General features: G+C 39.0%; 1 protein-coding gene across 2 annotated transcripts in view; it reads left to right on the top strand.

Moving 5' to 3' along the window:
• Window positions 1-13186, top strand: part of LOC109925669 (alpha-actinin-1) — a 48563-nt gene extending 35377 nt beyond the window's left edge. For both annotated transcript variants that reach the window (XM_048618155.1, XM_048618154.1), the window contains exons 17-20: window positions 1651-1797; window positions 7591-7671; window positions 9453-9611; window positions 10726-13186. In XM_048618155.1, coding sequence (XP_048474112.1) covers window positions 1651-1797; window positions 7591-7671; window positions 9453-9611; window positions 10726-10884 — 546 coding nt within the window. In that variant the 3' untranslated portion in view covers window positions 10885-13186. The remainder of the gene's footprint in view (window positions 1-1650; window positions 1798-7590; window positions 7672-9452; window positions 9612-10725) is intronic.
• The last annotated feature ends 3282 nt before the right edge of the window (window positions 13187-16468 follow it).

The raw sequence follows: 16468 nt of genomic DNA, 5'->3' as shown, positions 1-16468 counted from the left end.
GCCATGGTCATAACCCATGAACGAATAATATAAATCTAGTTCCTTTTCTGGAGATGACTGTGTGCTTCCATCATACCTTTTCAACAATGCATTTTAGATCAAAATTCACTGTATAAATGACATTGTTCTCATGCCCCCACTTTGCAAATTGACCTTTTTAAGTTGTGTATTCTGGTTACTGATCCTTGAGTAAATTAGTTTCCTTCTATCTAGTGAATCAATATTTTAGAATCACAATCCATACAGTGCAGACAGATGCTGTCAGCCCTCAAGTCTGCATCAATCCTCCAAAGAGCATCCGTCCCAGACCCAGCTCTAGCCTTCTAATCTATTCATGTATACTCATATTTACCACGACTAATCCACCTAGCCTACACATCTGTGGAAACTATGGACAATTTTTAATATGGCTAGTCTACTGGAGGCAACTGGAGCACCCAGAGGAAATCCACACCGACACAGGATGAAGATGCAAACTCCAAATAGACGGTCATATATAGAATCAGCACAGAAACAGACCCTTTGGTCTAACCAGTGCATGCTGACTATAATCACGTACTAAACTACTTCCATCTGCATGTGCTTGACCTGTGTCCTTCCAAATATTTCTTATTCATGGTATTTATCAAGATGTCTTTTAAACTTTAATTGTACCTGTGTCCTCCCCTTCAAGAATTGATCCCAGGTTCCTGGTGCTGTGAAGCTAAACACTGAGCCAATATGCTGCCCATTTTGATACCCCTCAATCTTCCCTTGATCTTCTGTGCTCTAAAATACTCCAGTCAGTACTTAATTCAAACCCCTTATTCCTGATATCATTCCAGCTGTTCTGTTCTGTTCTGTGCCTTTGCCAAGGCCTTGATATCGTCCTGAATGTATAATACTTGGAACTGTACACCACTTCAAGGGGAGACCGAACCAGGTTTTATAATTATGTTGGTGTGCAGTTCCCAGCCTATTGTGCTCACCTAATTTGGTGCCACATTTTTACACTTAACTGTTTTGATGTTGGCAGCAGAATCACTGTACCAATGCCAAATTAGCCACATTAAGATCATGAATTGGCTTTCAGATAACTCTTAGCATTTGCTGAACTTTGTACTCCAATCGGCATAGTATTAACATTTAAATTTGTGCACTTTGTAGTATACTTAAGTGGACTGTTCTGGTTTTGAATTTCTAATTAGACTCTACTGCTTGCTTTTCTGTATTGTTTTAAGTAGAAGTTTGCAACCATGGGTAGTGAGCAGAGTTCTCATGTTAATACTTATGCACACTGCAGTATTTTCCGGGGAAGCATGGTGCAAGCAAATCCAAGCTTCCACATTAAAAGCTCCATGTTTGCTCCGTTTGCCGTGTAACTTTTGATAATCTTGTGGCTTGCACCAGATCTTGCAGAACCGGGTGTTACTTTGATCCAGAAAGGAGTTAAATAAGTTGGCAACTTTACTAGTATTGAATGTGTCTATAAACTGGGCAGCATATTATAACTAATGAGGCCAGCTTTAAATAAAAAAATTACTTTAAACTGCAAACCTATGATTTGGTTTTGACCTTTAATTTTTGTTTGTTAGTTTCCTGCTGAGAGATTTATACCAAAAATTGTCTTAACACCACCACTTAATTTGCTCTGTTTTTTAAATGTAAAAGCACATCCGAGTTGGCTGGGAACAGCTGTTGACCACAATTGCCAGAACCATCAATGAAATAGAAAACCAAATCCTCACCCGTGATGCAAAAGGCATCAGCCAGGATCAACTGAATGAGTTCCGATCATCATTTAATCACTTTGACAAGGTGCGTTTTGTAACTACTTGTTTGCATACCATTTATCAATTTATGAATAATACCAGGTAGATGCAAGGTGATTTGCTCTACTACAATTAAGGTAAGCACTTTGTACAGTTCTGTGGCTAGTGGTATTTGCTGATGCTGCTGAAGTTGTTTTGTTACCTGGATGGTTTAAGTTCCAATGTACAGATGCTGAAACTGAGTATAGATGTAGGCCTTAATTATTTGCTGATTTGTGCAATGACCTGACGCTACACTATTCCACCTTCTGCATTTCTATGTACTAAACCCAGATTACACCGCTGGTTTTCTGTATAATAGACGTGGAATCAGTACGTCAGATTCCCAAGCTCGTTACAACAGCCTCCACTTTATACCTTGATCGTGTAGTTAATTTGCTGTTACTAGAAACGGAATCAGTGACATAAATGTGCAATCACCCTTCAGTTTTTGTCCACTTAAGCTCTACAGTTGTTTAACCAGATGCATCTCTTGAATCTCAAAATAGAGGAACTTGTGCTGATCAAAATAATGGTGTATTGTTCATTTTGTTGATTGTGCCTACCCAGTGTTGTTTACAGGGCAGAGCTCTTTGCATTTCTTTCTTGGACAGCAACTGAAGATCACAGCCGCTTCCCTTTGCGCAGGCCCAGAAATAGTGTAATGGTCTGCTTCCATGCGACACTTAAAAATCATGTTTTTACTAATTCATGCTCGGAATGTGGATGAACTGGCTAGGCTGACATTTATGGGCCCCTCTAGCTGTTGTTCTTGAATTCTCCCGAGTACAGGTTCTGAGTTCCCATTGTTATACTGCAATTGCTTGACTGGGATGGGTGAATGGAACTTTTAAATTCACCAGATTATCTTGAAGGAGATTAGTGGGAAAAGACTTTAAAGCATTTTGTTTACGCAATGTAGTCACTTTGGATGAATTTGGAATATGTAATTGGCTGAACACTTCAGAAAGCATCTGCTGGGCGCCTTCATCCTGTGGTTTACAAACCAGAAAAATATCCCCTTTTTGTCAGGAGTTTAATTCATCGGCACATAAATGCCATCCCTTGAGTTGTAGCTGCAGCAAGAGAATTGGTCTCTCATTTTATTATAGTTTGGATTGCAACTGTTAAACAATTGTAACTATGACTGTTAACTGCTTAAAAACATGGTGTGTTGAATAAGGAAAATCCCTTATCACAATATGCATCATTCTGGACAAATCAACATTTAAAACAAAAATCTCCTGTAATGTAGCCATTTCAGATAATGCATGTGAAGAATTGTATTACCCATTGATTTCTTGGTTGTCCTTTGTTTTTCCAACATTGAAATGTTGCGTCCAGTACCTACAAAACTATTGACTAGCTTTTAGTGTATTTCCTCTTAAATGGTGAGTTGCACTGAGTTGTATATAGTTTTTTTTCATTTCTTCACACATGCTACAGTTATGCTTGATTCATTCTACCCAGGATGAAGTTTGATAATTACATAATTTTTGAACATACATGTGGTGCATGAACTGTAATTTGCATTTCTTCAGCACATGAGGATGGCACAGTGGCTCAGTGGTTAGCACTGCTGCCTCACAACGCCAGGAACCTAGGTTTGATTTCCACCTTGGGCGACTGTGTGGAGTTTGCACATTCTCCCCGTGTCTGCGTGGGTTTCCTCCTGCAGTCCAAAGATGTAAGTTAGGGTGGGTTGGCCATGCTAAATTGCCCATAGTGTTCAGGGATGTGTAGATTAGTTGGGTTGGGTCTGGGTCTGGGTGGGATGTCTGAGGGCCATTGTGGACTTGTTGAGCTGAAGGGCCTGTTTCCACACTGTAGGGATTCTATGATTCTATGGTTTTTATCTGGGTATTTTAATTTCCACTTAAGTTTTAAGTCCTTCAGAGATTAATAAGGAAGTTGCATTGGTGCCTGTAATGTTATCTATGTAAGCATGGGTTTAATTGGATTAGTTTAGACTTTGCACTTTTGGAGCAGAATGTATCAGAGGGTGAGGGTGAGGGAGAGGATGTGCCCACTTCTGTAAAAATTGGAGTCACGCATAAAATTGGTAGTATGTTTTGTTGGTACTTGACTGCTGCTTGTCCAGATTAAATTATGTTTGAGAAGCTGTTGGCACTAACCTGGAGGATTTATGAAACTGATGTGCCTCCAGTACAAGGTTTTTTTTTTTTTTGCTTTTCCATTTATGAACAGAGACTGGGGGAAGGAGGGGGAAAATCTTCAGCTCTTTGAGCCTATTCCATCGTTCTGAGGTCATGGCTGAACTGAGCCATAAGTCCATTTCTGCCTAAGTCATGTGTCCCTTTAATATCTTAAATCTATCTCAATTTAATAATTGACCAGTTGTTATTGAGTGTTCCAAACTTCTCCCATTTTTATGTAGAAATGACTTCTAATTTCACTCCTGACTGATCTGGTTCCACTTTTTTTTTTAACTGTGTAGTTCTGGATTCCCCAAAATGCATCCACTTTTTTTTGTTCTTTGGTCCCTTTTTAATAGCTTGTAACTGGTCAACTTATCTCTCAATCTTTAGTTTCAGAAAGTATAGCCATCAGTTTCTGTAATCTCCCTTCATGCCTCTACTTCAGAGTTATCTTTCAGGGAAGTCTGTGTACTTGCAAAGTGTGGAGCCCAGAGCTGCTCAGTACTTGGTATGATCGAACCAAGGGCTGTGTAGCTGAGGCATGACTTTTTTTTTCAAACTTCTAATGGCTAGTGTATCCTTAAGAACAATTCGGAGAAGGCAAGATTGTGCCTTTTCCAGTTCCCACTCGAGTATCTTGCTAGCTAGTCAGTGTTCCACATGCTGGACTTTGGCATCAGTGAAGACCCTAACTTGCCTATAAATGATTTAATTAACAGTGAACAGAAACAGTAAACAATGACACAGGATAAATATGGGAAGTTGTTCTTTGTGTACTAAATTACAAAATATTTATCTTAGTATGTTACTTAAGGGCCACTGTCTAACTTGATGCAAATCAAGAATTAAGATTACATAAGCATCAATGGTTGCTTAGCATGTTTATCTGGCCAGTTGACGAGTCGCATGCATTAGGAGGGTGGTAGGTTTTATGCAGAGTTTCCTAGAGTGGGTGTGGGAAATTGATCAGGATTATAGCTGTTTTTATCCAGTAACTCCTGTGTAGGATGAGGATGGATTGTTCCTCATTGAGATACTGCCACTTCCCATGATAAAGCTGCTTGATTGTTTACAATTGGACATTTTGTACAAATGCTTACTTTGGTACCTCATCCAAGTGTTAACATCTCCAAATTAGGAGAGACCGTTTAATAAACAAATGTGAGTATAGCTGAGATTGTGTTTCATGCTGATATCTTCCATTATCTCCCTCAACTAGCCACTCCCCATGATTCTGTATCCTGAACATCAGCCATTAGGTTCTGGAAACCATTGCCACTCACCTCATGTTGTCTTGATTGGATATTCAACCAATGTTATGGGATTATTACCAGGAAAAAGGAAATGGGCTGCTCTCTCTATCGTAACTTTTGGCTTTTAGAAACTAATGTCCTGCAATCCGTTTTCCTTGCTTGACATTCCTGTAGATTAAATGTTTCTTAGAGGGAATCAAAAGATCATATGGTTACCTGGTTTGTCTCTGACTATGGTTGTGTACTGATAGCAAATATGATGTCTCATTTTCAAAATAGGTTGTAATGTAATGGTGTTACATTTTGTTCAGCTCAGTTTGTGGTAATCTGTTTTTTTTTAATGGTACATATGACGTTAGTGCCATCAACAAAGTGCCAGCATTTATTGCCCAGCCTTGCAGTCTTGAACATGCTGTTGCTCTCTTCCAGGGTATATTGGGTTGGTGAATGCCATATTATGCAAGAACTTGGAATCTACACGTTAATGTCAAGTGTGCAATTCTACTTCCTCCGTCCTGTTTGCACGTGCCCATTATTTTTTTGAAACCTTGTGACTGATACCATCGATAGCCTGGTCATTCTATCTTTAATAGCAGCGTGTTTGCTTCTTAAAGAATATAGTATATTACTTGGGAACAAATTGTTCATTTTAGCTTTAACATTAAATCATCTCTTGGAAAATTTGTTAACTGATTTTTAAAAAGATCGAATAAAATATTTAAATATTGCGTTTTTCCCCAATCTGCACAATAGTTTTGGCAAAATGCCTCCTATTCTTCCACAGTCATCATATCAAGTGGTTCAGTGGGATTTGCTGTTCCAATCTTGTCCTGATGATCTAGCTCAAAAACTAAAGCTTGGACCCAAATTCTGAAATATACATGACATTAATTTACAGCATTTTCACATTGCCTCAAGACATGAACTGTTTTGATAGGCTAGAACGTGGTGAAAATGCTTGGGACAGAAGTGGGTGACCTGGGCATGTTCATTCAACATGTAGTTTGTAAAAACCGAACCGCAGACGCTGTAAATCAGGAACAAAAACAGAAGTTGCTGGAAAAACTCTGCAGGTCTGGCAGCATCGCTGAAGAAAAATCAGTCAATGCTTCAGGTCTGGTAACCATTACTCAATAGTAGTTTGTGTTTGGCTCCTGTTGGTGTCTTTGCTGAAGGGAAGCCTGATTTTATTCAAAAACATTTGAGTAAATTAAATTTACTAAAAATTGTAGTTTCCAATGCAGTGTTTTCAGTGCATCTCAGAAATGTCAAATTTCCCCTCTTCCCTTGGCAAATTTTCAACAGCAGTTCAGCTATTAATCCAAATGTCCTTAGCTGGTCCTAAATTAAATCCAATAAATAAAATTTAAAAGGTTTTTTTTGCCCTACCCAGTGTTTCAACAATCTCTCCAGAAATCCTGCAGAGATGCTCCAGACCTTGTAAGAGTTATGCATGCAAGGCACTATTTGCAGTTGTGGAATGCAGAAAATAATTTGTTTTGATTTGCACATTCACTGTTGCAGTGCAGCTTAACTGTTACGGTGCTGAGATGAGTACTTCATTTGCCAGCAAGTATCTAATGGGCTTGCAGCTATTTGTGATTAGAACTAAGTTTTCAGCAGCAGCTGAGTTTCTGAAGTGTGGCTCTTAATATTTCTACTGGCCAAGTCTTTTACAATCTTTTTAGATTTTCATCTGTTTGAGACTTCATGTTGACACTTTCTAAAAATGTCCTTACATTAACACCACAGCGTGTTAATCTTTTTCTGGTTGAAAAACAAAATTGTCATTTACTGTAAAACTGCAATGATGAAATTATACTTGCGGCTCTGTTCACTTAAATCAATACTACCTGATTTTTTTTCAATACTTAATTGAGAGAATTCATGCTAACTTACTACAATCTAGATATGTTTGAGGTGTTTTTTTTAACCTTGACCTCAGACCAGTAATCTGATTGGATAAGTAACCCACTCTTGAGTTCTGAAGGATATAAGACTGAGCCCAATTGCAAATTGGCCAGTAGTACCTGAGATTGAAATACTTTGCCTGAAATTTCAAAATGGTGTAGATCTTAAGATGCACAAAGCTGTATTATCAATTGCTCATAAGTAATTTTTGTATGGTATTTTGCAGTTAAAAGATGTTTAAGATTCATAAGTTTCACTTGCATTTTCCTCTTTGTTTAACTGTTTTTTCACTTGTCCTAACATTACACTTTTTTTTGTTTTTCCTTCGCCCCATGTGCATGCTTCATATACTGTGCATGCTGTGCTGCATCACCAACTACATCAACGCCGTTTTCTTCCCCCGTGTTTCCCACCCCTCTCCATCCTCTGCTGTGTGTACACGTCGTATTACCTGCATGCTCCGATGACCTCGTGTAGGACCATACCGGGAAACTGGGACCTGAAGAATTTAAAGCCTGCCTTATCAGCTTGGGCTACGATGTTGGAAATGACCAGCAGGTATTGATAAATTGAATGCAATAAAAGTCAGTAAATAGCTAACTCTCTTTCTTTTTTTTTTCTCCACTTCTGTCCTGGATTCTGTGTTCTGACCTATTCCCTTATCCCCTAATCCTACCTTTGTATTTTTTTCTTTTCTCTCCTCCCATCTTTGAATTTGATTCTGTACTTGTCCTAACTTTTTTTTAAAAAATCCCATGTTTGTGGTACTATGCCATCTGTGTGCGTGTTTGTTCTCTGGCTTGCTCCTGTTGGAGTAGAAGCGAACGGGGCTGATGGACGCTGATGATTTTCGAGCTCTCCTTATCTCTACGGGCTACAGTCTGGTACGGTTCCTCTTTCCTTCTCCACATCTTCACCCAGAAATACCAGGGGCTTGACCTGTAAGCGAGCTCATTTTAATAAATTTTATTTATTGCAAATATAGCTTGCTTTTATCAAAAGTTGAATTTATAAAGCTGTCATGTTGACTTAAGTTTTTCTGTGGCGTTGGCAGGTATTGAACATTAATTTTTGAGTGACCAGAAAAACTGTATTGCAAGAAACCAATGGCAATCATTAGGAAAAATGATCCTTGTTATGTTTGCCACTAACTGCAACATTTTTCAGTTTCCTGATTTTTGTTTGCATGAAATTTTGTCTAGCAGGCATATGATTTAATTATTGAGGTTTTCGATTTCTGCCCTTAACAACCAACAGCGTTTCCGCTCCATTAAAATGATTTGAGGCTGATGCATGAACAGGCTGAAAACCCAGCCAGTACCTTCTAAGAACAGTCCTTGAATTTTTGAGTTTGAATAATACTGAGGTTATTTTCCAAGATGAGCCTGAAACTCCTCTGCCTTCAAACAAAAAGGCTAGATTTAACCATGAAAGGTGTCTGGACATCCCAATAGTTTCTATGCTAAAAGTTTCTATTGCCATTTGGAGCTCGTGACCACAACATTCAGTTTGTAGGTATGGGTAGAAAGAGATCACGGGACAGAATAAAGTGAGAAATCCTGAGTCATCCTTGAATTTGAACTTTGATTTTAAAAGTTTTTTTATATTTAAATATTTTGAAGTGAAGAATAGAAGGAAACTTGTATAATATGGGTTCTCATGTGACTGAGAAGGGAATGAGTACACTGATCTCTGCGGTTTGTGGGCTAGAAATGTGCCAGTATGAATCTCCAATCTCTGCTCGGACAACTGACTTTAGCAAGGGTGGCTTTTGAAGCTGTTTAATCCACTGATGCCGTCCCAAACCAAGGGAATGTGTGCTAGCATTCCTGCCTGCAGCTGCCCTTGTTGAAAATTACTTGAGTGAGGACAATTTCTGATCCGAAGTTTTTTGCCTGGAAATTTTAGGATGAGAATTCAATGTTACCATAAACTCCTAGTATAGTTTGACTGAGATTTTTCATTGAGTAGCCTCACTGACCCTTTAGCTGAAGATCTTTTTTGGGCAGGGAAACAGAACATTCTTGCCACTTGACAAATTGGCAACTGATCCAGGATTGTCTGCTTTCTGTAGCTCCTGATGTAATTTCTGGTCAAAGTGAACTGCAAGCTTGGAATGCTGTATATCGAATGGAAAGGAAAATGCTGCCAGTTCTGGGATTGCAGTTGCACATCTTGTTAGCCAGAATCATTAGTAACCACCTTGGAATGACCTTTTTGATCTATATTTGAGTTGCAGATTTCCAAGTGAAAGAACATGAGATTAAATTATAGACTAGTTTATTGTTGTATCTTTTTGTCTTGGCTCCGTCATAAGAGTTCATGTTTTTAACTTCCAGGGTGAAGCGGAGTTTGCACGAATAATGAGTATTGTTGCCCCCAACAACACTGAAGAAGTGTCATTCCAAGCCTTTATTGACTTCATGTCACGTGAGACAACAGACACTGACACAGCTGAACAAGTGATGGCCTCCTTCAAGATTCTGGCAGGAGACAAGGTAACAAATTAGACTTGCAGAGATACAGGACGATGCATAACTTTGATCCAGAACATTATTCTGTTTGTAAGTCAGTTGAATTCCTTGATCTGCAACTTATTCAGCACTTGTTCTTAATATTATATTGCTTCTTTCTGCACCTTTTAACATATAACCACCTTACTCATGAAGGTTTAACAACAGGTAGTCAGGATGTAACAATTAACAGCAGAGGCAGTCTTCCCCCCCCCCCCCCCCCCCAAGTTCCTCTCAGGTTTTTGAAGCCCCACCCTAATCTTTTGCACTACTCCAACTAGTCTCCATTTCAATGAATCGTTTGCAGTGATAATTTATAGCTGTTGCTTTAGAAACTGGATGCAATCTGCAAGTGGAGTAAAGGCCTTTTTGTATCTGGTTGAAGGCATTCATTAGACATGTCTGAGCCTGTGCTGGTAGTGTGAGGTACATGTTTTATTCATCCCATTGGCTTACAACAAAACCTGTTCCAATCAAGTGATTAGCTCTTCCATAAATACTACCAAGTCTGTTCGGTGAGCTGATTTTGGCTGAGATGGTGGTTATATAAACACTACATCTAGCCTCCCAATGCACTGGGGACTGGATGGTTGGCCAAGCTTCTCAATAGCTGTTGGATTCTCTCGCCTATTATTTCAAAAAGCTACCTCAACATTTAGTTATAGTTTATAATTGCCTACTAAGCTACATGGGTATGGTACTGGACTGGCAACACAAAGGTATAGTTCAAATTCCATCACACTAAGTTGTATATTGAATTTGAATCTAGTCATTCCTGGGCTGGCACCCAGGATGAAAATGACCATAATTAAAACAACAAGCTTGTCTGGCCTACATATGCCTTCAGTCCTAGCTAATTGGATGATTCTTTAAATGTATTTTGTTAAATCTAATGAATTGATTAGTTGTAAAATTTAAATGCTTGGAATGCAGATCACAAAGCCAGTATAAGCAATATGGCTTTGATCATAACTTGAACAAATTTAATTTAAACAATATTGATGCCCTACCTCAGCAGTATACTTTGAAACACTTTTTTTTTCCTGGTTAAGATGTCTGTAATAGCTAATAGATGTTGATGATTTGTTTTTTTTCCCAGAGTTACATCACAGCAGAGGAGCTGAGACGTGAGCTTCCCCCTGATCAAGCTGAATACTGTATTGCCCGGATGGCTCCGTACAGAGGACCTGACGCAGTGCCTGGTGCTTTGGATTACATGTCCTTCTCCACAGCTTTATATGGTGAAAGTGACCTGTAATCTGATCTTTCTACAGCCAGCCCACTCTTATTTTATTCCCTCTTTCTCGCACGCGCGCTCTCTCCACCGCCACCTAAAGTCAGTGCTATAAACAGCATATTGGAATTAGCACATGCATTTACTGAAGAACCTTTATACTGTACATTCCATTATGTCTTATTATGACTTTCAGTCTTAAATCTATGCAAATATTTCCATTTTCTGTTTCTATATTGGGGTGGTAATACTGCAAACATTTTTTCCAAACTGTTACAATTTGGAGAATATCAACTAAGTGCCACAGGAACTGTGAATTTGTCTGGGAATTTGGAGGTTTTGATTTTTAAAGTCTGAAAATTCCATAGGAATCTGGCTCCTTTGTATTTTTCCAACTGTACTTGATACTGTAAAACTAAATATTTTTGTACTATAAATATTTAGTATTCCTGCTGTTTTCACTCCTGTTTTCCCCCCATAAAATCTAGAAGTGTGATAAAGATGAGCTGCTTCAATTAAATTCCTCTTATTTGCAGCTATTAGATAAACATTAATTTGCACCAGTCAGACCATGTATGAATAGCACAAATGTATTTTATCATTACAATGCTGAGCTTTACAGTGCTTGATCCCCCAGCTAATATTTTGTTTGAAGGGGTTTGGGTTACCTCATGATGTTTTCGTAGAAAATCATGACTGATCCAGATTTGTAATTGTTTTCTTAATTCAGTGTCCCAGTGTAGTCCTCACTGTACAAAGCCTGAGTTGAGCCTTCAGAAAACAAACAGGTAGGTCAGAAGGCACTAAGTGAAGAGGCAGCTCTTGATCTTTAAAAGCAAAATGGAAGGCTGCTGGTGGGTTTGAAAACTGTAATTTGTCACAGGCTTCTGATGGCATTTAAATAACCTATCAAACCAAATTGGTTTGAGGGTCACCGGAATCCTCAAGGATGAGTTGCTGCCTCAGAATAATTGCCAGTTGTTTATAATGAGATCTGGCTTATTAAAGTTAAGTTTCACATTAGTTACTGTTGTGCAGTGAGGTTGGAGTCCAGATGAGACGTGTTAAAGTTTCACCAAAATCATTGGTGCCACAGTTTTTCCAGGAAGGAATGAATAGGAGAGTAAACTGTGGTATTTACAATATGGTTCCTCCTTTTGTACTGTATCACCAATGAGACTATTGTCAGAATAGTGCAGTATGCCACTGGGAAATCCAAATCACTACCCTGCATTGATGCAAGAGTTAATCATGGGATAGAATGATGGATATAGAATTGCTCAAATCCAGCTGAATCCAAGATGTAGTCTTTCTCCAGAGACATGCAAGTTTATATGCAGCAAACAAAAATCATGCTTGCCTCCAGGGTAGTGAGTGAATATAGAATCTGAAATGGGGCATGCTGTGCCTACCAAATGCAAATCAGTGAGTTGGCTGTTAAGAAATCAGAAGGGTTTAAAATGAATTTGTGGTATTCCAGTTGTGCATCTTAAATTTTAAATCATGCAGTTGTAAGGAAAAACTTAATTGTTTTGAAATATTAACTAGGGTGTATGGTGATCTATTTGAGTTCCTGCACATTGGTCACCTGACAGTTAAAATTTTGCATCAGGCCCCCCCCCGCCACCATACATCATTTTGACAGTTCAGTTGAGCACAAAATAGTACATTTATTTGAGGTAGAGAAAAGATATTTATCTCCATATTTAATCTTTTTTTCTTGTACATACTGCAGTGACATTTAATTTGAATGAGAAGACTGCCTTTTTTTAAAAAAAACAAAGCTGGGCTTTTTCTGTGTAGGTACTGTTCTTGCAGAAACAAGTCCCTAGTTGGGGAAAAAAAAACGGGTGCTGTTGTGGGTTTTGTTTTAATTCTTTGATTTTCCTTGCTGTTGGGACCTACTCCATATTTGAATTATTGCTGTGAGACACAGGCTGGCCTTGAGTTAGAGTAATAGCTGCAGTTTTTGGTGGTGATGGAGGGCTTTTTCTATTTCATTAACATGGGGACTTTATTATATAGTATATAAAGATTTCATCTGAAACACTTTGGACTGTAATTACTGCTTGATTTTAAGAGGAAATAAATTGAACATTCCAGAAAAAAAAACATTCCAATGGACAAATAAGATTTTCTGGAATATTGGTGAGCTTCCCTGAACATGTTCTGTCCCCTTGCTGTTATTAGCCTATAATTACCATGTTTTTGAAATGTGATAAGTGAGGGCTGCCTTTCTACATTTGATCTAAGGGTGTTTTCCATTGCTCTCTGCTACCTTAACCCTATTAGATGAAATAAATCATCAATATTTTTGAGAAAGAAACGGTGCTGAACTCTTCTTTATTTTGAAATTAACTCACTTTTTGACTGTGCACAATATTTAAATTTCACACTTTACAAACATGCTCCTGGACCACATAGTGTCCACTGGCTCAGTCAAACTTTTGAATCTGAGTGAACAATCACTTCTTTGCACATTGTAACTTGGCTTATCATAAAGCAGCATTTTCACTACCTCTGGAATATCTGGCACAGAATTGTGCTCTTAGAAAATTGCATTTCTACATGTTAAATGGCTCTGCTACTTGAGGAATGTTCCAACACACTGTTACTAGTTTGATAACAGTAATAACTGGGTGAGTTCTTTTTTTTTAAAAATTTGTTCACAGGAACTGAGTGTCACTGGCTGGGCAGCATTTTATTGCCTGTCCCTAATTGCCCAGAGGGCAGTTAAAAGTCAACCACATTGTGGACCAGAGTCACATGTCGGCCAGACCAGGTAAGGACGGCAACACAGTGTGGAGCTGGAGGAGCACAGCAGATCAGGCAGCATCAGAAGAGTTGGAAAGTCGACATTTTGGGTTGGGACCTTTCTATAGAACTCCAGAACTGAAGGGTTGAGTAGATGATCCACTATGGCCTTCTCTTGAGCAAGAACAAAATATTGGTTGCAGCTATTAGAGGTCACTCATCTTCAGCTGCCTCAAGGCCTTCCATGCCATTAGCAATGGAATTGCTAATTTAAGAAATTATGAATGTACAAGTAACATTTGCATATCTCAAGGCCCATGAAAGTGACTGAAGAGAGACTGGTCATCATCTTGACTTTTTTTAATGGCACTGCTGAATGCTGCTTCTGCCACCCTCACCAGACCAAATGCATACACACACTGAGGCTACAAGAGCAGAACAGGTCCCAAGCTGTGCTGTGCATAACTCCAATCAACTCTCAGAATGATACAGGACAGAAGACTATTTATTTGTCCCTCTGTTTGAACTAGTATTGTGTCGAGACCTGTCCAAAGCTGCTATTCTCTTCCCACCGCCGCGTGCATGCTCACACTGTACCCTGAAAGCCTTTCACCACCTACAAAGTACAGATTGAGATGTTGATGTTTAAATTTATTTATTAATGGCAGGCTTTATTGCTTGTTTCTAATTGCCTAGGGGAACAGTTAAAAGTCAACCATGTTGCTGTGGGTTGCGATGACATCTGTGACTCACTGGGTTTCTCTGACAAATAACAATGGTTTTGCAATCATTGTTAGACTCTAATTCCTGATTTTTTTTTTTTTTTTTTTTTGCTTTTTTTTTCCCCTCTCTGGGTTGACAGCATTCTAATTCAGGTGTCTGACTTGTCCAGTGACAATACCTCTAGGCCATTCATTCATCCAGTTGAGTAGAGAGCAGTTTCAGAGCTCCAGTTTGAATCTCACCATAACAGCAATTCAGATTAAATTTTTTTAAAAATCCAGAATTAAAAGCTAGTCTCTCTTAGCAGTGACCATTAAACCAATCCATTCCATTAATGTCCTTGTTCAAGGAAGGAAATCTAGAATTATGATCCATCAAGTTGGTTTATAGTGAAACATTCCAAGGAGGCTGTGGAAGTTCTTTAACGGCAGAATGCAAGTAATGCCTGCTTTAATTCCTTTCCAAGTCTGCTGGCATAAGTCTTTCACAATTCTGATGGCCTGAACTTTCTCTGTTCTAACAATTTGCCTTCAATAAAAGTTTCCCTGGCTTTGAGACTGTGTTAATTTCAGCTAGGGTGGCTTAATTCTCCCTCTTCCTGTCCAAATTGAAACCAAAAGCTAAACTAACAGCCGTGGGTAGGCAATGGCTTAGTGCTATTATCACTGGACTGTTAATCCAGAGACCTGCAAAGTTCTGGGGACCTGGATTTGAATTCCACCACAGCAAATGGTGGAATTTAAATTCAATTTTTAAAAAAAGATATGGAATTAAGAGGCTAATGATGACCATGAATCCATTATAAATTGTTGTAAAAACCCATCTGCCTCACTAATGCCCTTTAGGGAAGGAAACTGCCATCCTTACCTGGTCTGGCCTACATGTGACTCCAGAACCACAGCAGATGTGGTTGACTGTGAACTACCCTCTGGGCAATTAGGGATGGGCTATAAATGCTGGCCCAGCCAGTGACGCCCTCATCCCGCGAATGAATAAATTTTTAAAAAACAGCTCCTGGTCTGTTTGTAAATTCAGTATAGATGTCCTATCTAGAACCTGGCCAAGATGGCCATTAGCAGGTTCAGGCAGTGGAGGGGGTCATAGTTGCTGGTAGTCTGCCCCTCTTCAAAGGCTACCTTTTTGTGCCTGGATGCTGTTGGAAAGAGTGAACGTTGCATCTGCCAATACCTTTCAATGCCTTTAGAGAGAGGTGGGCACTGCTGTAAGTGGAATGCTTTATCTTCCCTTCCAGCATTCTCCGTGCCCCCACCCCCCAGCCACCTTCAGTGATCTGTATTGCCCTTAACATGTTTGTATGTAAGTTAATAAGTTTGGAGAACACTGATTATTTACTGGTGGTGGTTAATAGATTTTACCAAATCACCAATTGTATTTTTTTTGTAAAGGTGGTGGGAGTGGTTTGATAAACCATTCACTTGTGTGTAAGAGCGCTTCTGGATTTTAAAACTAAATAAATGTACCTTCCATAAACACCACAGGTGTCCAATAGGTATTTGACAGAAGTCACACAGCTTCCTTGTATTTTGATTGCTGTTCTGAATGACTTTCTGACCTTGTTGAAAAAGGAAATCCTCTCTGAATTGAAATCTTAAATGAAAATGTACACTTGTGTTTGTTTGGTTTTTAATTGGCTTCATAAAATGAAACTTCTGCAATGGCCCCACAAGTTGCTCCTTTCAAGGGCAATTGAGGATGTTGAACTTCTAGCCTTGCAGAGATGCCTATATTTCATGAAATAATTTTTAACCAATTCAAAAGCTTCAGTGGCATTCAATTACCACCTTCAAAACACTAATGTGCTGTCTGTGAAGGGTATCATCTAAAAGATGCTCTGTAGCAACTTCTTAAATCTTCTGGTCACCTCTACTACCTCAAAATGAGAGCAGCAGATGCACAAGAACCGTTACACCTGCTGAGTTAGTGACAGGCCTGTTGCCACCTTGATGTGGAACTATGTTGCTGTTCCTTTGCCATCACTGTGTCTCAATCCTGGAACTCTTACAACAGATTTTTATTTGTACTACATGGACTGCACTGGTTCAAGAATGTGATTTGCCATTGTAGAGGTCAGTTAGAGATATAGAACATAGAACTGTGCAGCACAGAACAG

The sequence above is a fragment of the Rhincodon typus genome, chromosome 39 (genome assembly GCF_021869965.1).
Source record: "Rhincodon typus isolate 14 chromosome 39, sRhiTyp1.1, whole genome shotgun sequence".
Lineage (NCBI taxonomy): Eukaryota > Metazoa > Chordata > Chondrichthyes > Orectolobiformes > Rhincodontidae > Rhincodon > Rhincodon typus.
This window is presented reverse-complemented; position numbering and strand designations above follow the sequence as displayed.